Source organism: Grosmannia clavigera, assembly GCF_000143105.1.
Source record: "Grosmannia clavigera kw1407 unplaced genomic scaffold GCSC_140, whole genome shotgun sequence".
Classification (NCBI taxonomy): Eukaryota; Fungi; Ascomycota; class Sordariomycetes; order Ophiostomatales; family Ophiostomataceae; genus Leptographium; species Leptographium clavigerum.
The window spans coordinates 1,613,360-1,640,568 of NW_014040801.1; the positions used below are offsets into that span (position 1 = coordinate 1,613,360).

The 27,209-nt window shown below is 55.1% G+C and overlaps 8 protein-coding genes across 8 annotated transcripts; 4 read left to right on the forward strand and 4 right to left on the reverse strand.

The window, feature by feature from the left end:
- Window positions 1-66: 66 nt before the first annotated feature.
- CMQ_1308 (ddt domain containing protein) lies at window positions 67-3,806 on the forward strand (the record flags this gene model as incomplete). Its single annotated transcript, XM_014318387.1, has 8 exons — window positions 67-69; window positions 241-303; window positions 374-432; window positions 491-509; window positions 593-655; window positions 749-2,556; window positions 2,640-2,777; window positions 2,858-3,806. 8 exons carry the CDS (start codon window positions 67-69, stop codon window positions 3,804-3,806), a joined length of 3,102 nt encoding a protein of 1,033 aa, XP_014173862.1.
- A 3,645-nt stretch (window positions 3,807-7,451) lies between these two features.
- CMQ_591 (uncharacterized protein) lies at window positions 7,452-8,208 on the forward strand (the record flags this gene model as incomplete). Its single annotated transcript, XM_014317670.1, has 2 exons — window positions 7,452-7,887; window positions 7,961-8,208. 2 exons carry the CDS (start codon window positions 7,452-7,454, stop codon window positions 8,206-8,208), a joined length of 684 nt encoding a protein of 227 aa, XP_014173145.1.
- Window positions 8,209-9,118: 910 nt separating this feature from the next.
- On the forward strand, window positions 9,119-10,789 carry CMQ_380 (cop9 subunit; the record flags this gene model as incomplete). Its single annotated transcript, XM_014317459.1, has 3 exons — window positions 9,119-9,289; window positions 9,348-9,557; window positions 9,635-10,789. The coding sequence occupies 3 exons, from the start codon at window positions 9,119-9,121 to the stop codon at window positions 10,787-10,789; spliced, it is 1,536 nt and encodes a 511-aa protein (XP_014172934.1).
- A 245-nt stretch (window positions 10,790-11,034) lies between these two features.
- CMQ_728 (replication protein a DNA-binding subunit) lies at window positions 11,035-13,113 on the reverse strand (the record flags this gene model as incomplete). The annotated part of the gene is made up of 4 exons (XM_014317807.1): window positions 11,035-11,125; window positions 11,176-12,666; window positions 12,729-12,998; window positions 13,070-13,113. The coding sequence occupies 4 exons, from the start codon at window positions 13,111-13,113 to the stop codon at window positions 11,035-11,037; spliced, it is 1,896 nt and encodes a 631-aa protein (XP_014173282.1).
- Window positions 13,114-13,563: 450 nt separating this feature from the next.
- CMQ_1125 (acyl-synthetase) lies at window positions 13,564-16,104 on the reverse strand (the record flags this gene model as incomplete). The annotated part of the gene is made up of 4 exons (XM_014318204.1): window positions 13,564-14,039; window positions 14,168-14,936; window positions 15,014-15,531; window positions 15,582-16,104. 4 exons carry the CDS (start codon window positions 16,102-16,104, stop codon window positions 13,564-13,566), a joined length of 2,286 nt encoding a protein of 761 aa, XP_014173679.1.
- A 2,642-nt stretch (window positions 16,105-18,746) lies between these two features.
- CMQ_1607 (uncharacterized protein) lies at window positions 18,747-19,239 on the reverse strand (the record flags this gene model as incomplete). Its single annotated transcript, XM_014318686.1, has 2 exons — window positions 18,747-18,936; window positions 18,998-19,239. 2 exons carry the CDS (start codon window positions 19,237-19,239, stop codon window positions 18,747-18,749), a joined length of 432 nt encoding a protein of 143 aa, XP_014174161.1.
- Window positions 19,240-22,195: 2,956 nt separating this feature from the next.
- CMQ_1298 (quinone oxidoreductase) lies at window positions 22,196-23,294 on the forward strand (the record flags this gene model as incomplete). Its single annotated transcript, XM_014318377.1, has 2 exons — window positions 22,196-22,220; window positions 22,288-23,294. The coding sequence occupies 2 exons, from the start codon at window positions 22,196-22,198 to the stop codon at window positions 23,292-23,294; spliced, it is 1,032 nt and encodes a 343-aa protein (XP_014173852.1).
- A 267-nt stretch (window positions 23,295-23,561) lies between these two features.
- Window positions 23,562-24,678, reverse strand: CMQ_1265 (dienelactone hydrolase family protein; the record flags this gene model as incomplete). Its single annotated transcript, XM_014318344.1, has 3 exons — window positions 23,562-24,362; window positions 24,425-24,474; window positions 24,543-24,678. 3 exons carry the CDS (start codon window positions 24,676-24,678, stop codon window positions 23,562-23,564), a joined length of 987 nt encoding a protein of 328 aa, XP_014173819.1.
- Between the last annotated feature and the right edge of the window lie 2,531 nt (window positions 24,679-27,209).

Sequence of the window (27,209 nt, forward strand, 5' to 3'; positions counted from 1 at the left end):
ACGTCCTTCTAAGAATTATACAAACGGGTCGGACAATACGCAGCTCTGGCGAAACGACCTTCTACAATGGTACGTCTGCTATGCAATCTTTCCTTTACTTCATCCCACTCCCCACTCCCTCGTCTCTACCCTACGATCTCGGGCTGGTGGTCTTGATATATGCTCCTGCCCAATCGCACACACACCTCCGTTTCTTCCACGTTTCTTCTCCGGCTTGCATTCTCACGCCCAATTCTGCAGGTGCTGTTCAAGCGCAAACCCGTGCGGTTCGAACCACCTCCAGCGCTCAAAGATGATCAAGAGGTTGGTTGAAACATGGTCCTGCTATCTGCAGAATGCGCCCATACTGACTTTGGGCCTTGCTCGTATTTAGGTGTGGTATATAGAGAAGACGGGCGAGGTCTTCACCACATACGAAGACTATCTGGCAAGGTTTGTTTTTCTAGCTCTTCCCTACTTTGCTTAGACACGGCACTAACTTGGTGTCTAGAATGGACTTCTACAAACAGGTAAAATAAAAAATAACCCTCTCGATCTTTGCTAATTTTGGGGGAAGCTGGCAAAGCGACGTCTTGCTAACTGCCCGTAGAAGCGGTTCAACTGCCAAATCACTGGACACTCTAACCTCTCCTTTTTCGAGGCATTGGAGAGTGAGGTTCGTACCCCCCGCCCCTGTTGTTCTACCCGTCTGGAACTAGCAGATCTGCTTTGTGGATGTCTGTCCCCTAATGCGTCTCACTTCCAACAGCGAGCCGGTGCCGCCGAGGTCGAGCAAGCCTTTCCCGAAGCCCTCAAGGGACCCGTCCTTCGCCGCGTCCAGTTCCAGACAGTCTCCCGCATTGATACTCTGGTCGACCAAATCTACGACGAGTTCAAGGCAGACTACCATCCTGGTGAGTCTGTCACGGTGACACTCTACGACGGAGAACGGCTACACGGTACTGTTCGTGATAAGACGAGATATGGCAGCAAGGTTCTCCCAGACGGGACCCTCACTCCGCCTTACACGCGTTACATTGTCAGTCTCGACGACCGTCCAGGCGAGGAGGCTGTTGTCGAGGAGGCAAACATATTTCGTGACCGCAAAGTGTTCACCAAGTCGGTCCTACGGTCATTTATCAAGAAGACGGTCGCAAGGGAGGCATGGAATGGCGCACCCTGGTTGGTGAAGAATGACGTGGCTGAGCAATACCACATCGACACGAGAGTTCCAATTAATCTACAGTACAACAACAAGGTTCTGGAGCGAAAGCAGATGTTGGCTCAGAGAAAGCTGCAGCAACAGCCCCACGACGTCAGCAGTCTTCTCAATAGCAGCCCCAGCAGTCCCGAATCTCCTATGAACGGCGGCGGCTTTCGCTTGCCCGAGCTGAAGCCAGCGCCTAAAAGTCACAAGGCCAAGCACATCCAATTGGCCCAGCAACAGCGGCAACTTCAGCACCAGAAGCAACAGCAGCACCCCAACCCACAAAACGGGGCGGCAAAGGCGCGGCCAAACGGGTTTGCGCACCACGCAGAGCCCGGCCAGTTCCAGCACCTCCCGCTTCCTAATAATCCGTTTCAATTCTCCTTGTCCATGAGAAACACCCCGACGCTTCCGGCACATACCGCCCCAGAGGTGCCCTCGCAGCCGCCTCCACCTCCACCTCCAAAGTACCCCATCGAGGATCTCCAGCTCGAGCCGAGCGATGCAACGCGCCCAACTCTCAAGTTCCTATGCAATGACCCACCTGTGGATCTAGCCGAGACGGTCGTACCACCGTTTGCCAAGAAGATCCTGATGAAGTCTGTCGGGCCGCTATTGGAGACCTGGGACTCGTTGAATGTGTATTGCGAGATCTTTAAGCTGGACTCATTCACTTTCGATGATTTTATAGAGGCAATGCTCTCTGCAAATGACGATACCCCGGTTCAGCTGTTTGACGAAATCCATTGCGCTGTTCTCAAGACGCTTGTCCAATCCGAGGCAGATGGTGGAGAGGTGCAAATTCAGCTCCCCGAGCTGGATGACAACGAAGATGATGATGATGACGATAATGATGCCGATGACGACGACGCCGAGCCCGAGCCCGAGCCAAAACCGGCCACCCGCGCTACAAGGAGTAGCGTAGCCAAATTGGAAGCCGAGCGACTGGCTGCCGAGGCTGCCGCGGCCGAGAAGGAGAAGGAGAGCGAACCTATCATTGTGCATCGTGCCGAGGACGTCTTGGCCGACTACGACTGGATCGATCAGCTCCGGAAGAGAAACTTTCAGGACGGGGGTTGGCAGCTAATGATGGTTGGCCTACTCTATCAGCTGTCGAAAGACGAACGTCGCCAGGTCGTCTGCGAGGCTTTGCTGTCGGAAATTGTCCCGCCAAACGTCGAAGCAACCAAAGAAACTGTGCGGCAACACTACTCGGCCCTCGACATCAACAACCGTGTGCAGGCACTCCAGATCATCTGCATGCTAACCGTTGATACGAAGGCCTTCCGTGGTTATATGGAAGACTGCAGTGAACAGATGACCAAGTATCGGAAGGAGAAGATTGAATGGCAGCGGGCGAGAAAACAAGCGTATGTAGACTTCTCCCTTGTCTGTCTTTTCATCTGTTCTTCTACTTGTTTTTCGGGGCGAAACACTCACTGACATTTGCCAGAATCGAGGATTTGAAACCGCTAAACGACCAGCGTAAAATTCTCCTGCCGGATAACCTCCCACCTTCTCCTCCTCTGGATTATCCTCTGGAGCCGGCCAAGTTGGACGCGGATGTGAAAATGAGCGATGCCGAGGACTTGTCATCTCACGCTCTAGACGAAGATGGCATGGATACCGAGGACGAAAGAACGCAACGGTTCGGGGACGCAACCTGCGCAGAGCCGAGGACCGTGCCGCTCAGCGGAAGCGCAAGAGAGAAGAGCAATATGAGCGCAAGCGGGAAGCCGAAGCAGCTGCAAAGGTGCCCAAGCAGTCCAAGCAGTTTATCAAAGTTAAGCGGGACATCGAGAAAAAAGAGGCTGAAATCAAAAGTTGCGAGGAAGAGATTGCCATCCTCGACAACGACCTGCGCGAGGCCGATTGCCCACGCACGCGTGTTCTTGGCAAGGACCGCTTCTGGAACCGGTATTATTGGTTCGAACGCAACGGCATGCCCTACGGCGGGCTGCCCACAAGCTCGACCGCCACGGCTAATTATGCCAACGGCTGCCTCTGGGTGCAAGGCCCTGACCAACTGGAACGCGAGGGCTATATCGACATGGCGCCCGAATACCAGAATGAGTACAAGGCCAAGTTCGACATGACCGTTCCAGAGCGCAAGAAGCGGGAAGAGGGGGCGACGAGTCTGTTCGACGCAGGCCAGTGGGGTTTCTTCTCGGAGCCTGAAGATCTGGACGCGCTGATCGACTGGCTGGACCCGCGAGGCTTCAATGAAATGAGGCTGCGCAAAGAACTGGTCATATTCCGCAGCAAGATCATTGCGAACATGGGGAACCGTCATCAATATGTGTCTCAGCCAGACAGTGAAGTCAGTGAGGATAAGGACAAAAACAAGGCTACACCAGTACCAATCACATCATCAGGGAAGCGCATGAGCACTCGCACTCGAGCGGCGCTAACACCGGAGCTAACACCGCCTACTTTGCGCTGCACCAGTTGGGTCAACAGCATGGCCATCGACGACCTCGGCCATGTCCATAGCGAACAGCCTCCTCCAGTCCGGCCACGGAAGCAGAGCCGGAAGAAGGAGGCTGCTGCTGCCAGCGAGGCATCGGAACCACCGCGGAAGAAGGCCATGACGCGACAAGGAACTCGATACCACTCCTGAGACGCCTTCGAGTGGCTTGATTATTAGGATGGCACTGCCCGGTTCGAGCGGACACTGTGGTCGTTCAGTTGCTCAGTTGCTCACCCTCTACAGAAATATACTGCGTCTAAGCACACTGCCACTTACCCGACACATCTGTGACTATTTACTGTTCATAGTCACGTTCCTATCTACGCCTTCTGCTCTGTTCAGATTGGAATGTTTCATATTTCTGTTTTCAAGCTTTTCTTTGATGTTTAGCTATTATACCCAGCATTATTTTCATCGACCTTGCAAGATTTATTGCTGCCTCGGACGACATGTTTGGACTGCCTGTCTCCCAGCAAAAGGAGCGAGTCGGTTGGTTTTGATTATGTAGCAGAACTCATCTTGTCGAAGTTGCATTGGAGATACAACAGCCTGTTGGGCAACGGGCGTTTGGGGGAAGGGCACATTGCAATAGGGTTGGAGAGACTGCATTATCAGGAAAGGAATAAAAGAGAAGAGGGGCGGTCGCGCTGGACTTTTGCAGCGACACCATAAACAGCTCCTCCCGGTCCATAAAACGGCGTTGGGGGCCTTGATATGCACTGTTGAGGAGGTTTTCAATTAATTGGTTATAAAAGCAGTACACAAACGAGGAACGGGGCATAACATCATAGACTAGACGCGCCCAACGGAATACAACAAATGTCAGTACCAGAACAACTAGCAGTGGCTACCCTAATATGGGGAAAGCATTAGGAAGGCGCGATCTGTAGCTCTTTTGGGCGTTACCCCTCTCCAAGCGGGCTGATGGCCTTTCTTTCTCTTGCTCCAATAACATCACACGCAAGGCCCAATGGTAGGGCGAGCCTGCATGCAGCCGACAGCATTGGAATTCGCAGTCGTACATACGCTTTGCTCTGTGTGTGTGTATGTGTTTTGGATATAGCGAGGAGAGCAAAGGGCAAAGAGACCGGGCCGATATCCGAAGAGCAAAACAAGGTATGAAAGGCGGCTCTTCGTGTACCAAAGAAATCAAAGACGCGACACACGGAGAAAAATACGTGGCCGAAACGGAAAAGTTATCGTGAAGTCCCGAGCGGGCAGCTTACAAGTTATGCACAAGAGCACGCGGCCCTTCCTATCCAAAGCTAGATCACAGGAACGAAATTTTTGAGTCTTCTAGACCGCCATATCCGATGCCTGTTTAAAAAAATGCGTTTTTCGGATGGTCCCCAAACATCATGCGTTCGTCAATCCAGATGGACTGCATGTGTCGATGCAGGTGCATGTCTCGAATGCTAAGACGGGTGTAGCAACAACCACGGGTGGTCGTGACGCATCTCTGCTCAACATATGATTTCTGAAAGAGGCCCCAAAAGACAGTGAAGTGATATTAAAGAGCAAAGCCGCCTAGCTGCTTGAGTCTTCTGTGAAACCTAGTGCTGTCCCGCCACTGCCTCAGGTACCGTCAGCTGTCTCTCGTCGGTAAGCTAACTCCTGGAAAGTTTGCATCTCCAAGTTTCTTACGTATCTTGTCCTTTGTGTTCCCCCTGTGCGTCCTTCCGTTGTAAAACGTCATATTCGCATGCCGCAAAATGATCCTAAAAGGTCAATTTGCTGCCTTGCTATGTTTCTGGCTATGGACTGGCCTACTGCGATTCAACTGTTAATCGTGAAAGATAGCAGTGGGTAGAGTGTACTCGTCCCTCTCTCTGTTTGCACATGGTTGACTCTATTACCAATACAGCGGCAGCGGCAGTGTCCCGTTCACCGCCAGTCATAGATGCATGCTCTTGTTGAGTTCTTTATCACACTGGAACATATCCTGACACAGCCCCCTTTTTCTTTGATCGTTCTCCCAAGAGATGTTGCTCATAACCAGAGGTTGTCTCACCCTAATAGAGCGACCGATCGGGATTCTTTCTTTCGCTCTTGAATCATACTTTCCCTTCGTTGTTGCACATTAAAGCAGCCTCATGTCATAACGGGAGACAGTGTTGTAGAACGGAGCACAGCAAGGCCGCCTGTCACTTATCCTTGCCCACCCACTCTTATTTCCTTTTTTCGTTCCATCGATTTTCGTTTTCAGCTCTTATTTTGGCTTGTAATGACAGCCAGCGTGGAAACAGTGTGGACAGGAGAAAAGAAGAGCAGCAAATCAACAAGAAGAAGACGGACGTGACAGGTGAAAAGGGTTACCGTGGTTGCATGAACCAGTGACAAGCTCATATACGGTCTCTTACCCTGTATCCCTCCTCCCTTCGTTCGAATGTCATGGCTATGGACAGTTACCGGCATCATAATCGGCATCACCCCTGGCCTACGCACGATGGCCGCGCGGCAGCCGGCACTTCGGACGACGCAGGCATCTCTTGGCCGGCCTCCCAGGCTCCTATTTATAGCCAGTCTCCGAAATCGCCGTCTCCGGGCCTCCGACAACAGCTTCCACCAACACAACCACAACATCCTCACTTTCAGTACAGATATTACAGTCCTCACCCCCATACGCTCGGACTTCCCTACAGCCACAGCTATAACAGCCAACATAGCCAAATCTCTCGGGAAGCAGACAGCTTTCAACAAACTCATATCGTCGAGCCCTTGTCAGTTGCCACAAGCCCCTATAGATGCCTACCAACGCTGACAAGCAACAGAGGTAAACGTGGTAGCCACGGCCATAAAACTAATAGTAGGAATATCAACCGGCGGCCGGCTAGCACCACCGTCATTGACCCTATGCTTGGCTCACCTTTCAACCACCGGCATCCAGGGCAGGGGGAGGCCACTGTTTGCAGCAACTCAGACGCCCAGAATTCCCTATACACACCCACGTTCCCGGACCCTGAAAGATCCGCCGGACACACAGCTAGTTTCAGCAGTCTTGAAGACCACGGTGCCACAGCTAATGCACCGATCGTTAAGGGCATAAACCCCGTGTCCCAGAAAGAAGGGAGAGCCCAAGAGAGCCTGGAGTCATGCAGTTGCAACGACCATGACCTGGACCATGGCCATCACCAGGGCCACCAGCATGAGCACGATGGATCTATACCGTCACTGACACGCGATAGTGGCATCTCTCCCCAGGTTTCTCACCCGACTTCATTTTTTTACAAGGAGCCCGCGTGTAATCACAGCCCCTCTTCCTCACATTTTCTCCCTTCATCCATTTCGCTCCCCTCTCGGCCATCTGCCACACTGCCTATGCCGGGTACCCCCAGCATGGAAATACGCACGGCCTATTGTTTCGATCGTGGCGGCGGTTTGTTCACACCGCTGGTACCAGCCGACATGCTTCCTTATATGACAGGGATCCCACCATTTATAAAGGGCTGCTGTGGCATGATCGTGTTGCACGACCCTTCGCCAGCAATAGACCAGCCGATGGCCCAGCGAGCCATAAACTATCCAGGTCCGAGGGCTGCAGCAGCTGGGGGAAACCCTACGGCAATGTCCACGCTGCAGTCTATGCCACGGGTAGGGATAATCCCCTATCTTTCTTTGCCTGTCCATTCGCTTGCTCACAACTCGAGACAGCGGTCTGATAACTTCTCCCCAATGCGTATGCCATTGGCCCCCATGGGATATCGGCACTCTAGGAAAGGAAAAATATACTGCGACAAGTGGGTTCACGAGGGCATTTGCGCCTTCACACAGCAGGGGTGTAAGTATAAGCACGAGATGCCTCACGACCGGGCGACGCAACAGTCTCTTGGCTTGTTCCACGGGTACCCTGCCTGGTACAGAAAATACCAGATTGACAACTATGGACTCGGTAGCAGGACGCAGCTGTCATCTTCTGCACAAGTTCAGTTCCGGGCGCCTCATCAAGCTTCTCTGCAAAGTGACAGCTCAGTGAACGCTACCAGCAACGGCACGGCCGGCATTCCCCTCGGACAAGACGCCAGGGGTGTGGCAGTTGGAAGTGCGCTCGAGACGGACGGATGGAGGCCGAGACCTGTCACCCTGTCTTGGCAGCCGCAACAGGCTGTCCAGAGGGAAGGCGGCGGTGAGAATAGGAACAGCATTCTAGAGCGGATGATGTCGGCGATGGGACTCGCTAGCGCTGGGCAGCCAGGCGACCAGTCTGTGGAAGTGATAGGCAGCCAGCCAGTGGGTATGTGCCAACGATCACTTTGTGTCAACTCATTGCTGGGGCTCTGTTGCTGACAAGCGTTGTTGCGTATTAGTTCCCTTTACCGCCGGCCAGCAATACCGGCCACGTTTGGATTATCCCAGTCATGAAAGCAGTCTCCCTTCTGAAAATATAACCCGCGACTTTGGGCCAATCGCCCCTCCCTCGGCGCCTTCAGCGTTTACTTTTTCTGAAAATGCAACGACTAAAGATGCATTTCCTGCCACCCCTCCTCGCGGGTTTACCACATATCAGAGTAGTTTAGTCACTATCCGAGATGACGACGGAGGAGCCCACGCATAGTTGGGCTAAAGTGGAACAAGACGCATCCGCAATCAACTGTTCCAGGCGGTGAAAGGACCACACCGTGGCCTATAACAACCCTAAACGCTCCCAACCGAACTGGGAATGCCAACGTGCTGAGAGACATGGAAGAAATAGAATGAGAAAATTACTGCTAATTTGATTTGTCCGATCCCTAGTCGCAAATGTGGTATCCTGGCCATCTGTTATGCTGATTGTCGTGTTGTATTTCAGGTGCTCTGAAGCTTCTGAAGAGCATCGTCCTTACCACTATAGGTGGAAGCGCTGTGCCAATATTATTTTACAGACGCTGCCAAGCCTGAAAGGTTGTCACCAGTTGGGGTTGACAGATCTGCCTTGTGATGGGTTATTACACCCTCTATAAGTAAGATTGATAGAAATAGAAGCAAGGAGTTCAGAAATCAAAGCAGGAGGTGCAGTGAATATACAGTGCTTCGGGCCATGACCGAAGAATGCAGAGGCTAAGTAAGCAATTAGTCAGCTATGGCTATGCTCGCTTATCAAGCCACACTTGATCTCATAGCGGGGCAGCTCTTGGAAGCAGTATTGACGATAGCAGCTGCCTTGCTTTACTACTTTCTAGACAGCTGTCTTTCAATCTTTCTCGGTCTGTGATGTATGCGAAGCTGACGGGAGGAAAGAACACGAGCACCACGAACGACAACAAAAGGTCTGCCGACGTGGTCACGCTTCTGAGCCGCCACCGTGACCCCACCGGCTAATATATTCATTGCGACTTCCATTTGCGACATCTCAGCAGACGGCCGCTCGCCGCTCTCAGCCTCAGCCTCCAGCCAACAACATATTTCTTTTTTTTCCCTCTCACCTCTTTTCACGTTTCGTTCCTCCTCTCTACACTCTCTCGCGTATCAGTCTAATCTCGTCTACAATGGACCACTGCGCTGCGGTGCTCCGAAATTTCCCACCAACCGCCGGGAATGCAGCGTCTCTTTACGACGATGTCTACGATAAGCTAATCAAAGCTCACATCAACCGTGTCCAACGACTCTTCAAAGACTCGGCAGCAGTCGTTGCCGCCCACGCAATAGAGCTTCTTAATGTATGGCGAACCTCTCTCCCGTCTCTCTCCCGAACAAGTTGCCTCTAATGTCCAGCAGTCCTTAGACCCCGCTACCCACACGTATTCCTATCTCTCCCTCATCGACACGATATTGCCAGCAGATGCGGCCCTCTACGATTCCTCCGAGCCCATCGTGGCGGAGAAGATTCTCGCGTTCCTAATGGCCTTTGACCCGCGCCAGGTACGCTATGTCGGCTCTGCGTTCACACATCTGTTCACGGCCGTGGGATCAGGCAGGATCATCCCGGTACGTAGCGAAGCGGAAGAAAGCACGAGCAGACGCCGAACTGAAACCTGCTGACCGGTGGCATGCGTCGATTCTAGGCCTCTATTGCGGTGGAGGCACTTGCACAAGCTCTCCAGAAGCTCGACCCCTCCGGAGCCATGCTCACGTCCAACCACCTGGCCCTTGCCAGGCTCGCATACCACACCGACAACGCCCTTCCCGCTCTGGCCGCTCTCAACAAAGACATCGTTTTCTTCCCGGGGGCAGCGCCGCACAGAGAGACTGAGCGGCTCTGCAGCCTCAGCCTGCCGCCACCATCGTTCATATCCAAGGACACGGGCCTGACGCTGCCGCTCAAGAGCACGCAAGTGTTGGACTTTGACCACCTGGTCGGCCTGCTCAACTGCTCCGTTCGCGACTGGGAAGCCTCTCATGCGGCCTTTGCGCGTGTGATCTCCCACCCGACACGGGACAATGGCGTGTCGAAGATTATGATCGAAGCGCACAAGAAATGGGTTCTGACTGGGCTCCTACTGAATGGCAAGGTTCCGACAACACCGCCAAATACGACGCCCTACGTCAGCAAAGCGTTTTCTGTGGTCAACAAGGCGTACGTGCAAATGGCCGAGAACTTTGAGTCCCCCAGCGCCGAGATGCTGGTGGCAGAGGCCACGCCGAGCACCGGTGTCTTTTTGGCAGACGGAAACGAGAGCTTGGTGAAGGAGGTCCTGTCAGCACACCCCAAGTGGCAGATTGCACACCTGCGCAAGGTGTATGTAACGGTGTCGATAGCAGACATCCGCACAACGATTAAGGACTCACCCCCGACCACAGTACCCGGAAGCGATGCGGAGACGGAAAGTCTCCTGCAGGGCATGATTGACACGGGCATGATTAGGGCGGCCATCCGCAGACCAGCAGCAGCAGCAGCAGCAGCAGCAGCAGAAGGAGAGGCAGCAGGTGCCAGCGAAAACACATATCTTGAGTTCCTGCCAGAAGAAGAGATGACCGAGGCGGATTTCGCCAAGGAGATGGCAGTGGCAGTGAAGCGAATCCGGGTGCTCAAGCCGCTATACAAGGTGACGAACGAGCAGCTGAGTCTGAACCGGGACTACTTGAAACAAGTGCTCCGGGATCAGAAGCGCGAGAAGGAGGCGGCCGAGCGGGAGGGCACAGGAGCGGGCTCTTCTATCGGGGATGGCCTGTTTTACGAGGCAGACCCAGACGATGAGGATCTCATGACGGGTCCCTAGGTCGACCTTTTGCAATCCTATCTAGACAGGGAGCCTAAAGACTGATGCCGGAACGACCACAGTTGTATCGTCATCATTTGTTTTATTTGCCTATGTCGTACATTGAAGAGTATCAAAACTAGACCCGGATCCCGCTGCTTTCCAGCCAAGAAAAAAGAAAGGCAAGGCAATGAATACAAGAAAATCAGTATAGCTTACGCCACATTCAAACAGCCACGCCACACAACGAATTTTAATGGGAGATTTCAGAGAGAGAATTGATGGATGAGCTCGGCCAGCTTGTGGCCCTCGCTCTTAAAGTCGAGCGGATGGGCATTGACAATTTGGTAGCGGATTCTGCAAGAGTCAGTGAAAGAGAACAAAACACAAGCACACAAAACACATACCGCTGAGCATCGCCAAAGGTATCCATCTTTGCGCGGACGCGGAAGGAGTACTTGCGACAGTTTGCCTTTTCAAACTCGGCGCCGAAAGCGATGTCGTCTTCCTCGCGCAGCTCGGTTAGCTCGTCAGCGCTGCGACCGCCCATAATCATGCGGCCGACGTCGTCGAAGCAGGTCAGCCAGAGCTGGCCGGTATGGTCGTTGACGTTGAGCATCATGGTGTAGCGATACAGAGCCTGGGGATGGTTCATGTCGCATTTCTCGCAGCGCCAGGTGCCGTCGCTGCTGCTGACGACCTTTTTGCTGCAGCCGTCGGAGCTGCAGGCCGGATAGGCAAACGTCTCCTGCTTGATGAAGACGATGGTGGCCTTGAGAGTGAAGTAGGCGGTCTCGTCCATGCCAATGTTCTCGTCGCGCACCTGGGCAATGGTCTTGACCTGCTCGGGCCGGCCGCTGCCAGCACCGCCTCCCATGCCGCCCATGCTGTTGTGCGAGGAAAAGTTCTCGCTCCGACCGGCCGCATCGTACCAACCCTTGAGGTGGTGGGCCTCGGTGATGTCTGGGTCGATAGACATGACGCCCGATTGCAGCAGCGAGAGCGAGCGGCCACCAAAGTCGGACACGCGCACGCCCTTGAAGGCGATGACCGACTCGGGCTTGGCGTCAAAGGCCACAGCTGTCTTGCCCCAGATGGTCGTGCGGACGGAGAAGCTGCTGTCGTCGACCAGCGTCAGCTCGCGCTTCTCGTAAGGCTTGCCCGAGCTCTTGGACGTGATCGACGACACTTCGCCGACGTCGCGCAGCACGCCGATCACGTCGATCACCGCGTCCTTCTCGACCGACTGCAGCGCCTGCAGCGTGCAGAAGGCGTAGCGCACCTGCGGCACGCTGCTCTGGTCCTCGGCCTTTTCGATCTGCGTGTCGCGCTCAAACGAGAGCTCGTAGTCGTTCGGCAGGTTCGAGAACTGCTTCTTGGCAATGTTGACCCGGCACGGGCTTGAGATGTAGTACACGCTGCCCTCCTGCAGCAGGTCGTAATACTGGTCGCACTGTTCGTTGAAGCCGGTCGCCTTGATCTCGCCGCTCTCGTCCAGCAGGTTGACGCTGAACAGCTTGCCCTCGCCGCTGCTCTTGTGCCACGTACGGATCTCCGACTTGCTCGTCACCCGTGCCTTGATCGTCCACTTGTGCGAGTATGGCGACAGACCCTCGATCGGGTAGATGTTGGGGTGCGCCGCGTTGCTGCCGCCGTAGCTGGTGCCGCTTGGCTTTCCGGTGCTGTTGCCGTTGTTGCCAGCGGCCCCGATGCTGCCACGGATCCCCTGCTTTGTGTCTGGCTCCTCCTTCTTGACGCCGTAAAAGTTCGTCCCGCCGATGTTCGTGCTGGTCGCGGCTGCCACGGGCTGGATGGAGCTGTCGACCGGTGTGGGTTCACCAATCTTGTCGTGAGCACCGAGAGATTCGATGACGTCGAGATCCAGGATGATGAGAATGCTGCCAGTGTCAGCATAGAACTAACAACATGAAGAACCAGAAACCGAAACCCGGAAACCTACTTCTTTCCCTTGACGGCATTGGCCTGGTACGCCTTTATGCGCACGATGCTACCCCGGACCAGCTTGCCGTCATGGACGACATGGTTGCCCTGTGTGGCCAACATGGTCTGCACAAAGTTGTCGACATCGCTCAGCACAACACGGTACCGCTCGCTGCCAGCGGCACCGGCGGCTCCGTTTGGCGGAGGCCCGAGTGGCTTGATCTGGAGGCACTGGAGGACGGGGACGGGGAACTGGGTCCTGGCACTTTCCGGGTCGCTGAAGATGGCTCTGGAGAGAAGACATATCAGAGGCGGCACAGTCGAGCAACGTGGCAAGCAAGGAATGGGGGGAAAGCTTACGCCAAGGCACCCCTTGTTATTTGTCTTTCTGCTGCTGCTGCCATTCTGTCTAAGTGTATTCCTTTTCTGCTCTCTCAATTCGTGGTTTGGAGGCCGGTGAACGATTGGCTTTGAGCGGTGGAAGCAGGCTGCAGAAGACGATCAGAAAGACGATAAAATGGACGATAATATTTGCAGGGAAAGAACGCGTCCGAAGGCGCGTTCACGTGTTTTAACGGGGCGGTTTTAAGTGGCGGTTTGAAGGCTTGGGGCGGGTTAGACGCGGCGTAGCATTACGTAAGCATGAAGTACAGTTCTAGGTGATTTTGGCCAGAAGGTTCAGAGAAGTGTTTCTAATGTGCATTCAGGTATTCAGGCTTGCTACGGATCGAACGGAAGAAAGAAATAATCGAGAGTGTACTAGTACGTGTGTGAGAAGGGATAGAAGCTCCCTAGAACACGACAGAAGTAGCCGTTCAAATCGCCACGTCTACCACACCACCACCACCACCAGACTACAGCTTGGGGCGGGTCTCGATGGGGGCGTGACGATCGCCGGCGTGGTCGCGAAAGTAGGTGCGGACGCGTTCGCGGGCGACGTCAATGACGGCCGGGTCCTCGATGGTGGAGGGAACGGCGACGGGAGCGTCAAAGTCGCCGTGGACGGCGTTCTCGAGCAGCTCGCGCAGGACGCGACGAAGGGTCTTACCAGAGCGAGTACGCGGGATCATGCCGCTGCCCTCAATGAGGCCGCCGAGCGAGGCGATGGGGCCAACCTGGGCGCGCACGCGCCCGTTAATGTCGCGGAAGAGAGCCTCGTCGGTCGGTGAGGCGGCCGAGCGGTTCGTGTTGACAAAGGCAAAGGGCATGTGGCCCTTGAGGGCGTCGGGGATGCTGACGACACAGGCCTCGGCGACGAGCGGGTGGCTTGTTACGGCCTGTTCGAGGGCGCCGGTGCTGAGGCGATGAGCAGCGACGTTGATGATGTCGTCTAGGGTGAGTAAGTATGCGTGATTGTGAGGGAAAGAGGGAAGGTGAAAGAGAGGGGGTGACGGTAAGGTGACGGTGTTGCGACAGGGAGAGACATGAAAAGAGACCAGTTTGGTCAAGGTAACTCACCCGATCTCGCCATGATGCTGATATAGCCATCCTTGTCGATGATGCCGGCATCGCCAGTGTCCAGCCAGCGGCCTTGGAAGCGACGCAGATAGCCGCGGTAGAAGCGGTCGTCATCTTGCCACAGGGTGCAGAAGGCGGTTGGGGCCAGCGGCATGCGAAGGACGATGTTGCCCATGGCTCCAGGCGGCAACTCGGCGCCGACATCGTCGACAACGCGCACGTCGAAACCGGGCATCGGCTTTCCAGCGCTGCCAGGACGGACGGCAAGCGGCGGCAGCAGCTGCGATGACGAGCCCTTGCCAGAAGTGGCAGTCTGGAAGGCGGCAGCAGCACTGCTGTCGAGACCGACGTGGGCACCCAGGGCGATGCCGGAGATGGGCGAGCCCGACTCGGACGACCACCAGTTGTCGACGACCTGGGCGCCCGGAGCGCCGTACCGCGCCAGCAACTGCTGGTACATGGTCACCAGGGTCGGCTCAGAACGCTCGCCTGCCAGGAAGAGGGCACGCAGACTGCGCAGGCCGCCACGGCCGCCCACAGCCGCCAGCTGCCCGTTGTCCGGGTCCTCTTTGCGGATGGCGCGCAATGCCGTCGGGGCTGTGAACATTGTGGTCACGTGATACTCCTCGATCATGCGCCAAAAGGCCCCGGCGTCGGGCGTGCCGACGGGCTTGCCCTCGTACAGCACGGTGGCAGCTCCGGCGAGGAGGGGGGCGTAGAGAGTGTAACTGTGGGAGACGACCCAGCCGATATCGCTGAAGCAAGCCATCTGGGGGGTCAGAAGAGGAAGGAAAGAAAGAAAAAAGAAGAAGAAGAAAGAAGAAAGAAAGAAGGGAAAAAACTCACCACGTCACCCGGCCCGTGAATATTGAACAGATAGCTGATGCTGAGGTGCAGTCCGACAGCGTGGCCGCCAGCCTCACGGACGACGCCCTTGGGCCGGCCGGTGGTGCCGCTGGTGTAGATGATGTAGACGGGGTCGGTCGAGGCCACGGGCACGCAAGCTGCGGTGACACGACGCCGTCGGGCGTCTTGGACGAGCGTCTGCCAGCAGACAGTGGTGGTGGCAGTGGTCGTCAGCGGCTGCTGCAAATCCCAGGCCGACAGCTGGTCGCGCTGCCAGACCAGAACGTGCGGTGGTTTCCAGGGCGAGGCCGCAATGGCAGCCTCGACGAGCGGCCGGTACGCCATCGGTGGTTTATTGCCATCGACGCCACAGGAAGCCGTCAGCACGGCGACTGGCCGGGCGTCCTCGATGCGCTGGGCCAATGCTGCCGCTGCAAAGCCGCCAAAGACGACCGTGTGGACGGCGCCGAGCCGGTTGACGGCCAGGATGCCGATGAGGGTGGCGGGGATCATGGGCACTGGCTGTCAGTGGGAGCCCAAAGAGAAGAGAGAGGAGACGGAAACTCACTGTACACCAGGACGACGTCCCCTCGGCCAACACCATGCTCGCGCAGCACCGCCGCCGTGGTCTCGACTTCGGCCAGCAGCTGCCCATACGTCAGCCGCTGCTTCGTCTGCGTCACCGGACTGTCGTACAGAATGGCCGGCTCATCACCGCGGCCGGCCTGCACGTGGCGATCGACGCAGTTGTGGCACGTCGAGATCTGCCCGCCCGGAAACCAGGCCCAGTGCTCATGGCCGGTGCCGTCGGCCAGCGTCTTGGTCGTGCGCTGCAGCGCCACGTCCGGCTGTCGATGCCACTGTAGCTGTGCCGCCTGGTGGCCCCAGAACGCCTCCGGGTCTGCCAGCGCGCGACGCTGCGCCGTGTCCTGCGGATGCTCCATGGATGGAATCGCACTGCTGTCGCCCACGTGATGTCGTGCACGTGATGTCGTGATGTCACTGTACCTCGATGTCGCAGTGTTGATATCACGGGCACAACTCGCCCGTCTCTGGAAGTTGCCGGCGTCTTTACCACATCGCTCGCACATCAGCTCTCGCTTTATACAGGCTCGCTCGGCTGTGGCTGCGATTCCTACTGGCTGACAACCTGTCGTTGGGGCTGCTCTTCCCCTCCGCACTTTCCCCACCTTTTCCCCTTTCTCCCGGCCATCTCGCTTCGTCCGCCTGGCCGGTTGTGTATGCTATATTCTCTGCATCATGGTTCTGAAGCACGTCTGGGGTGCTACCTGTCCTACTTCTTAGTTGTCTTCTCACAACTTTGATGCTGTTTGGATGGACTATCGGCTGAATACTCGTATTCCGTACCTAAGCTTGTATTGTCAACTCTGTTCCCACAATTATACTTACGAACTCTTTAATCAACATCTCGTATAAGCTTTCTTCTGTGGTTGATGTTTACAATTGAGCCTTTGATGGTTCAATAGGTTGGCAACGGTTTTGATACATACAGAGTACTCCGTACAACACAACTTGTACCTGACGGATATATTGGGGCATGTTACAGAAACTAACTGAATACATGACCAAGTCTCATACCATCCAATTTGAGGTATAATTAACCATACTGAGAAATAAAGTACTTCCCATTCCTAACGGGAATGCATCGGTATATTGGCTGTCTCAAGCTGACGACTAGGAGCAGTTCCGCGCAGACACTTACTGCCCTACGAGCCGTCCACTACCGATTTGCCGAAAATAGCATCCTCGGCGTCCCCATGCAGAGAACAACAACAAACCGCATCACATGGTGGCTTCTACTTAGCTTCTACAAGAACTACCACGTCCGTTCCACTGATCTGGAGAGGTCCTCATGAGGAAGGACCAATTCAATCTACTTGATGTTCTGGTAGCTCACGAGTTGACTTGACACGATGCGTGTCTGGAAGAGCTAGAATGTTTGTCTCCAACCAAAGCGCCGCGTAAAGTTAGTTGCCACGAGATAGGATAACAACATAAAGAGACGTGCTTGCTCAAAGCGCAAAACACAGAAACATCAATATCTACCAACTTGCCATATCTGCAATGCGATCGATACGATCGACCATTCCCCCAACCGAACGCGCGTATAGGGGCTGATCAAGACCGGATTTCATGATGATGAGACATACCAAGGCCAAAATTGGGAGTGTCTGAAACAGACGCCTCATGGAGCACCATGACTATGATCCGGATCCATCTACAGTTTGTCTTGTTTCCTCATCATCCCTTGCCTCGAAGGAATGGCCAACCAGTCAACAGTAATCTTACATGCCAGTATAGACGGCTAGGTGGAATGGCCTAGGCCTTCTAAAAAAAGACAATTTAAGAACATTAATTACGGCAAGGCGCAAGGCAAAAACAAGGAAACCATGGACAGCGCGAACGAAGCCAACGCGGGCCCACTTAGTCACGATAGGAAGGAAACCTGCCGTACTTGCAAGCTCACCCACAGTGCATATACACGAATGCCACTGTACAGAGCATGGCACCGAAATGTAGATCTCGGGTGGCAACGTTGAGCGGCCAGGGGTAGGCCTAACCAAATAGGGGCTTATCGGCCCTGTACCTGCAGTAGGTTGTGCATACTCCGTACATAGTTATGTACTCGTATGTATATTATGTGTCTTATGCACCGTTGCATTTCTGGCGCCCGACGCGACGCACAAAAGCTGCCGGACAAGCTTATGCACACTCCCATGATGTGTGTCGAGCAGAAGAAGCAAAAAGCCCGTCGCGTGAAACCCTCATCAAACAACGAGATACCATGAACATCCTCCAGTCCAGTGTGATGCCAATCCCGCCGTTGCTCGTATGCAGAAAACCCGTGTGATACAGCGAGACTGCAATCTCCTGCAGTTCCATTGTAGGACCCCCCTGTTTTCAATGCCCTGCCATCCAGTGCGAAATACCCACGCCCACATACGCCTACAGCACCGTACGACGTACGTATCCCACGCACCAACGATTCAATGTCAATACATCAGAAACACATGAATGATGGGAGCACAAGAGTAAGAAAATAATTTGTTGCCTGACCAAAACTGCTCTCACAGTTTGCCCCTTCAATCGATCGCTTGCGCTTGGCACAAGCAACCTAGAAGTTCTGTCTAGAGAACATAAACACGCCCGACAACAATACAGGAAAATGGCAGAAAAGATGCTGGCGAATTGCCAGACTGGTCCACATCTGCAGAGGCCACGATGCTCCCTTCCAAACTGGATCCAAAAACCCAAGATCGAAAAATCACAAAGACAACCCAGCAGACCCAGCCCAGCCGATGGGCAACATCCTCCCGTGCTCAGAAAATATGAAGAAAAATGATTGGGGGACCACACAAACGCAAAGAGACAAATTGTTCCAGATAGGATCTCCGAAGAGACCTGTTATATTAAGCCAGAATTGAACTTTGTAGCATGAAGATGATCGTTCCCAAACGTCCCGAGAAAAGAATAAAAAGTCTAGAAACCGTTGCCTGTCCCTTTGGTATCAAGCCACCAGATGTAAATATAAAACGCTCCATGTCATTATCGAGAATGAAAATTGCGGGGAAGGAATAAAGATTCGTATTGTCAAGACTGCGGAGTTTCAAACAACAACCGTAACATTATGGGAAAACGGATTATAGATCGTCGATATGAAGACAGTCCCTTGGGTTCCCCGACAAGAATTTTGAAGAATGCGTCGCTACATTTACAGCAGAGCAGCCACACCGAGAGCCATAGCCAGACCGGCGCCCGACAGAGCAGCAGCCTTACCGGCACCGGCAGTGACGGTGGAGGGGGTGCTGGTCGGGACGTAAGAGCCGGTGGCGCTGCCCTTGGCAACGGTGGTGCCGTTGCTGTACGGGCTGGGAGCAGCGCTGACGGTCCAGGCAGGGGCACTGAGAGATGTTAGCAAGATGGACCAAGACGAAATAAACTTCTGGTTGAGGAGATGCTCACGCCGGGGTCGTGGTGCACGAGACCGTGGTGGAGGTGGTCAGAGGCTTGGTCAGGGTGCACGGGCAGTCGGTGATGGTGAGGGTGGTAGCCTCAGTGATGGTGTAGGTCTTGCCGGCGTGGGTCAGGACGGTAGCCTCCGGGCAGAAGGTGGTCAGGGCGGTGACGACCTCGGTGGTGTAGGTGACGTTGCTGGCGGCCGAGACGGCGGTGGCCAGGGCAATGACGGAGGCGGAGAACTTCATTTTGACGGTGGTAGTCGAAACGACGGATTAGGTTGTTCGAGAGTCTTAAAAAGGCACGAGGCTGAAGGGCGGGAGGAGTGGTAACGAGTGAAAATGACTGAAAAGTCGGAGTTGGTGTGAGAAAGCGAATGTGGGTGAAGAAGAAAAGGAAAGGGGGAAGAAGGATGGCAAGAGCAGAGGTGGACTTATATACAGGAGTGGGCGGCCGCGTAGGCCCATAATGGCCGATGCAGACCCATGTTTTTCCTTGTCTTTCCTGGTCTTCTCACTTGATAAACAGGGGTACGGTCAAGGCGGTGGTGGCAGGGGTATACGAGGTGAGGAATGCAGGCCGACCAGCAACGGCTACGTGTACGGAGCACTCGTAGCAACCGCTAGCGGGTCCAGGCCGATGCGAGATGGGATGGAGAAGAAGGGGTGGGTTGCCAAAAGTGCGCGTTCACGCAGATTGCATTCCTGGTCGGCGCAGAAAAACATAACAGTTGGGCGATTAAGGTACAGGGGCAATGTCACTGGGCAAGACAGGCCCCCAAAAGGAGATTGACCTAATTTGGTCAGATCAGTGTAGGGAGGGCTCCACAATTTCCGTCCCCAAAAAAAACGAACAGGTTATTTCACAAGCTGGTTGGCCGGCCTGGTCTCAGCCAACCACCAGCACGATTACGTATCGAAAGCGGGTCCGGATAAGGGGATGGGATAGGGGGTCAACGATCGGAGGACGGAATAGCGCACAGTGGCAGATACTCTACATAGTAGCTGCTACCAGGCCACACGTCCGAGGTACGACGCAAGGAGAGCGAGGCACGGTTGCCATGGGCAGTCCCGCACGGCACTTTGACTACATAGTACGACTACTCCGTACATAGTATTGCACACTCACATATGCATGCACAGGACAGGTGCGTTGCAGCGAGAGCTCTCGCCGAAATGAAAAAAGGATCCCGCATGAGAATACGAGCTGGCTCTGCTCTGTCTAGCCGGCACCGTCGCATGCGACAATGGCTGGCCTTGTACGACGTACATAGTCGAACTCGTCGCGATGCCGCAAGCATCCTACTCTGCACGTTGCCATGTCCTCCACAGAGCACGCATGATTACGCACTCGAGCTCGCGGGACGCCACGGTTGTTGCTGCGCACTGCCCGTCTCCGGGGTAGATCTCGGAGAGGTGAGATACTTACGGAGTCGGCTGGGGCGTCGGTAGAGAGGTACTCCGTAAATAGACGTGACAGAGAGGGATTTGCACGCAGTGGGGAACGTTGCGTCGAGAGGACAGAGAAGGCTGCTGCTGCAGGAAAGCCGGGAAATGAGCAGCTCGTGTTTTGGGTACTTTCTGGCAGCGAGGACGTGGCTACAGATACGAAGGCAGACATTGCATTAGTGCCGTGTCCTCGAGCTGTCTCTCCTGTGTCTCCTCTGTCTGCACGCCGCCTTACCGACGAGACAATGGACAAAAAGGCAAAAAGGGGGGTGGCGCTACTTTCTCCCCTTCAGGCGCTGACGGTCTTTTTGCGGGGCGCGGAAATGAGCTGGGAGTCCCGTTCCCCTGAGGTCGACGCGAATCGGAGACGATGCTCATACCGTGCGCGTTCGCACGGCCAACAACGCTTCGGGAGTAGGGGATCAAGCTCCTGTTCCAGCACTCGCTGCTCCACCAGCCCACAGGGGATTTCGCCACTGAGCAGCAGTCCAGACCGGTGGAACCCGCCTGCCGAGCAGCCCGTCTTTACAGGCCGACGCGAAGCCGTTCTTGCCCTTTTGTTGTGTGATACTATGTAATACTACTCCGTATGACAGTATAGAGTACTTGTACGAGTACGGAGTGTTCTTGCTATGTAAGATACCAATCACAATATCTCGTACGAGCATCTACACGCGCGCGTCTCTCTAGCTCGTCTGACTTTTTACGGAGGAGTTCTCACGCTCGCTTGCCCAGAAGTGGTCAGGCGTGGAGCGGAAAAGTCTTACCCACCGATGCTACTCCGTAGCTCCAGGCACAATAAGCATCCTCATTTCGTTTAGGGGAAGCATGGGCGTGGCTTCCCGCTCCTCCGCTGACCAAACTCTCTTTTTTCTTGGATGATACGTTGTGTTGTCTCGTAGCCTGCTGGCCCAATCTGGGAGCTCATTTCCACTTTGGAGCACACTCTCAGCTCGTATTTCTAGAAAGTATTGGTTTGGCTGGAGCAAGGGCCCCCCGGTCCAGAATCAGCATCTTTCTTTGGCTCTTTCGGTGCAGACCTCGCATGTTCATGACCATGATCCTTGGTTGGAGGAAAAAAAAAAGAAGAAAAAAAAGGCGAGGCCAAAGCAATGTGCTCGTGCATACGAGACCTGCATACTGCATAGGCCACGAAGAATTGAAGAAAGGGAGTCTGCGTCTGAACGGGCCTCCCGGCCCTCTGGCCGATTCAACGGTCAATCTCGGGCACGCGTGCTCACCGCGAGAAGCGGTTGCGAGCGAAAAAAGAAGCATGACGCCAAGAAGCTATATGGGTTCTCCATGCACGTCGTAACCGCCTCGGCATATCCACCTTCCTCATCTCGATTGAGCCGATTGTCGCGTGCTTCGTCGTTGTATTTTGCGTGTTCGGCCTTCCCCGCGCATACGGACTATGTCGTGTGTTTTACGGAGCTTGCTTCGCTCTCCGTCCGGCTGTTTCTGTCATTTTCTGTTCTTGTCTTCAAGTCTCACCTTGAAAGAGTTGAGCTCGTGTTGCCTTTTGAAGTCTTGCAAGCGCGACCGGATGCTCTCGGATTTTAGAGAAGCCGCATTTGTCATCGAGGCACTGACAAATGCCAAAGGGAAAGTGCGAGTTGCAAGTGCAATTGCGGAGACCGGGATGACTCTCAATATACTCATGCTCGCAGGCTCTCGCTCGATGCTGAAAAGTTGAGAGCAGCAGCATATGCAGTAGTTTGCAACTGTCGCATTGACAAACACACACGCACACATAATGGCATCATTAATGCGAGCCGTGGGTGAGTGGAGGAAACGGCAGAACGAGACGCAAGACCGTCTGACGACAGCATGACCTGACCATTACAGACATCCGGGATGGCAAGGGTGATGCGGACGCCCTGTTCATCAACGACAAGACGGCCAAGCCGACGGCCGGAGCGGGCGAGGCGGTGGTGCGCATAAAGGCCTTTGGACTGAACCGCATGGACCTGCTGCAGCGCCAAGGCCTCTATCCGTTGCCGCCACAGGCGCCGGCGACGATGGGAGTCGAATTCAGCGGTGTAGTCGAGTCGCTGGGTGAGGCCGATTCGGCAGACACGGCCAGCTTTGCCGTGGGCGACGAAGTGTTTGGGCTGGCGTACGGCGGCGCCTATGCCGAGTATGTGCGGGTGTCGACGCGGATGCTGCTACACAAGCCGACTTCGCTGGGCTGGAACGAGGCCGCGGGTCTGCCGGAGACCTGGCTGACGGCCCTGCAGGCGCTGCACGAGGTGGGCGGCTTCCGCAGCGGCAATGATGGCCAGACGACGTTGTGGCATGCCGGCGCGTCGGGCGTCAGCATCGCCGGCATTCAGCTGTCCCGGCGAGCCGGCGCCAAGGCTGTCTATGCCACGGCCGGCTCCGATGCCAAATGTGCCTTTGTCGTCGACCAGCTCGGCGCCACGGCCGCCTTCAACTACAAGACCGAGGACTGGGTGCAGAAGATGGTCGACGCCACAGATGGCACCGGTGTCGACCTGATTGTCGACTATGTCGGCGCAGACTACTTCCAGAAAAACCTCACTGTTGCTGCACGTGACGCCCACATCGTCCTGCTCGCCTTTCTCAGCGGCGCCGTGCTGCCGGCCGGCGTCAACATCAGTCCTCTACTGATCAAGCGCGTGCGCATCGAGGGCTCGTCGCTGCGCAGCCGCGACCTCGACTACCAGTCCCGCCTACGCGATCGGCTCGCCGACGTGCTCCCCGGCTTCCACAGCGGCGACCTCCGCATTTTTGTCGACCGCGTGCTGCCCTGGACCGAGATCGTGGAGGCACACAAGTACATGGAGGCCAACATGTCGATGGGCAAGATCATCTGCACGATTCCATGGTAGGGTTAGGTGGGGGAGGGAGGAAAGAGGAAGAGAGGAAGAGAGGAAGAGAAGAAAGAGGAAAGAGGAAAGAGAAGACCGTAGACAGCCCTTCTGCAAAATCTGCTAGCGATCAAACGTTTACAGCACAGCCGATATGACAATAATAACCTGGTATGAAGGACCAAGAGCCACGCTTTCAAAGCCACTCATGTGCTCGCTTTTCTTTCTTTTCCTCTCTTTTCGTCATCTTTTCCGCTTCCTCTCTTCCTCTCTCCTCTCTTCTTCCCCTCAATGATCATTCAACCACCGGAGCATCTGGCCAAAGGCCATCTCCTGCGCCCTCTTGTATGCCTCGTTGTCGTAGTCGCCCACGACAGCAAAGCCGTGCGGCACCCCCGGATACACCTGCACCTCGTGCTCAATGTCGTGTCCCGACAGGTACTTTTCGCCCGCCATACGCACTTCATCCGGGAACATCGGGTCGGTCTCCACGCACGCCAGGCTGATCGGCGCCTGCAGGCCCTGGAAATCATCTGGCGACACCAACGTCGCGTGGGCCACAGCCCCAGCCCGGATCAGCGGACCCCTGGCCTCTTGTCTCTCCAGATCGACGTCGCCCTCCCCCTTGTCGCCCGCCAGCAGCAGCACGTACCGCCCGCCAAAGCAGTAGCCGGCCGCATACACGCCGTCTCCACTCGCCACCGCATCGGCAAATTCGTCCCGGCTCGCCTCCAGCACCCGTCGCACGATCGGCAGCACCTTAGCTTCAGTGTGGCGTGCCAGCCACATGTCGATCATGAAGCTCTTGACCGTCTCGACCGCCTTGCTCCGGAACAGGTCCAGGAAGGACGGCACCTCCGACTGCTGCTGTTGTTGTTGCTGCTGCTGCTCTTCAGCCGAAGCCTCTGTCGTCGCGTTGGGCGCCACGTCGCCGCCAAACAGGTCCGGCATCACCACCACGTAGCCCTCGTCTGCAAACATGTCGGCCTGGATCTGGTTGTTGGTCGACCGCACCCCCGTTCCGCCGCTCAGCAGCAGCAGCAGCCGCGCTGGCGCATGGGGATACTCCCTCGGCTTCGAGACGTAGGCCTGGGACGCACGCACGGCTGTCAACACAGTACAGAGCCACGACAGAGTCACGCCCAACTCACATCAACGTCGCCCAGTCTCCGCATCTCGCCCTTTGGCGACCGCCCCTTGGCTGCAGGCACATATCATACGAGTCAGCTGATTCTCGCTCCAGCAAAGGGGGAGAGGCGGGCAACGGACGAGCTGGCCGGTCCGACACGCAGTGGTCGCTCAGGCCCGTCCTGCCAATCGGAGCTGGCCCGGGAACTGGGCCCGGAGCTGCGTCTTCAGCCGCATCGCTCTCGGGAGCTCTTGTTGCCACGTCCGCTTCCGACATTGCGCTTCTCTGCTTGCGGTGACGGGGAACCGATCTTGCGTGTTGCTGCCGGTGGGTCAAGCAAGATAATCGGGTCGTCTGCTTTTTGGAAGCTTGTAGGGGTCTGCCAGCACCGCGAGACTTCCGTGAAGCTGTAGAGAGGCCGCGCAACTGTGGACCGGTCGGTAAGACCATGGTGGCCGCATATGGCTGTTTGAGCGGGGGATTCACACTGTGTTTTAAAACATTGGGCACTGTGTGTATACTGTACATTTCGGCCCTGAACGTTCGATCTCGATGGTCTCGATGGTCATCGTAAGATACCCTTTGAAACTTGCTGCATATGCTTTGCTTTTGGTACGAGTTTTTCTGCAGGAATCTGGCCTGGCAAATCATTTCTCTTTCTGAGCCTGTTCCAAAGACTCTGGCTCAGGATAATGCAGCTTTTCCCAAGAGATATCTTTCCCAATGGTGCTCATCGCCATACTTTCTAGCCATGCAATCCTCCTCCGACGAGCTAATGTATAAACCACATCCTGCTCCCGGGGCTGGAGATAGCAACACATGACAAGATAAGGCCTCATCGGCGCGAAGGAGTGCGAGGTGGGACGAGGGAAACATCCTGGCCATCTACTCACCACTCCTCGCTCCTTACACAAACACTCATATATCTGTAACAAGCCCCATATGGACGAGAGGCTGGGGGTGCTCCGCTGCTGTGTTACTGAGCATGTAGGTCCTTGGAAACTGGTGATAGAAGCACGAGGGAAGGACAAGGGCTGCATCAGAATACGGGAAGCACCGTGAGACAGTCTGAAAGAAGTCGGGGAGGACCGTGTTAGTTGTACGATAAGTAACACGACGGTACATCTAGGCCGGTATTCTCGGCCACCGAGAGGGAAAACATTTATCTTGTACATGGGTTGTATCGTGACCTATTCTCGCTGGGTTTGAAGTAAGTGGCGTTTTGTGAACAGTTGCAATATGGCTATGCGAACATTGTGTACGATAGAGGTGAGCCGGGGAAATGCTAGTATCGTATAATGATTTATGCTCGTGCTGATAATAAAGGGCCTCGTCGGCTTCTTTCTGCTGCCTTCAGTTTTGATGTCAACCGCTGTCTTTTCCAGTCAACATCTTGCATATAGTATGTTGTACGATCTTGTAGTATTGTCTATTCAATGTAATAATTTAACTATAGATCTAATTCAACCTCAGTTAAGCGTGTCTGTTGGCAAAACAATATATTGCTTTCTACTAAAGCCATCCATATCCATCAAGTTTTAGATTGTTGCAATCGACACCTTGGAAGCAACAAGCAGTTCAGACACAAAACTCCCAAGCACTTATACTAGCCAAACATCGTGTCAGACGAAGAATCGGGACCTCTCTTCTCATTACGAGAAAGGAAAACACCGTCCGCCTGTGATCTATATCGATACGTCCCGAATGTGCGATGGCTGGCATCGACGACGCCCAATCCAGGACTCCAGCCATCCGGCCATGTCCCCATGCCACTTTGTGAGATGCCGGCCAGGCAATGGGAGCACACACATCCCTTCCTAACACAACCACGTTGCACCTGTACACGGCCAACGGACATTGTAAGTATTCAAACATGCAACAGGACGATACAAGGCTCTACGGAGCAGATGGCAGGACGGAATGATAATCGTCACAACCAGCCGTGAGGATCGAGCGAGAAAGTGGCCATGCCGCCATGATCTGGCAGCTGAGCAGCTCAAGGAATGGCCGTTCGGCACACCAGGAGTACATACAGAGTCTCTTGTCGGCTGGGACGGGCTAGCCAGGACCGGACTGGGCTGGGCGGCGATGGTGCGGCACTGGTGCTCTACTACGTACTGGTGCTGGTGGCAGAGCGCGATTTCGTCGACTGTGGGCTTCGTACTTCGTATGCGTTGGTGCTTCTGTAGTCTAGCTGCGGAAACGGGACGGCAATCTGACAGTTTTTTCTGTTTCTCTGACCCCTCTCCCCAGCCCCGATCACTGTGCATGTGCCAACAGTCCTTCCTGTCCCATTGCATGTGCATGTACATCTACATGGTACGAGGGGAAGGATGGGAGAAGATGCGCGCGCGAGAGAGTGAGGGTGTGCTTGTCTGTGTGAGGAGGCCGGTTTGTTCACTCTGCCTGCCGGCTTGATGCTTAGACGGACTGCCCAGCTTTGCCAGCACGACACGGCCCACAGCCAGCAGCACCGCCTTTGCTCGATTCTTTTGTACCCATTCGCACCCTCCACATCGTTTCCTCCCCTCCCTCGACTCCCGCCGTTTCCCCATAGCCTTATGCAGGTGGTATTGGCCCTGCCGTCGACTCTTCGTCGCCGCCACCAGGCCTGGCCAGAGCTGGAGCCCTGTTGCAGGAGGGCAATCTGGCTTGGTTGCTGCAGACGCTCTGCAGGCCCGGATGTTGACGTGCTGTAGATCTGCTCGCACAGGAAGCAGAGCAGAAATGGCACGCCCTGTCTGCATGGCAGTGCATTCCTGGAGGAGACGACGTCGTATGTCTCTGTCCGTATAGCTTCGCACGCT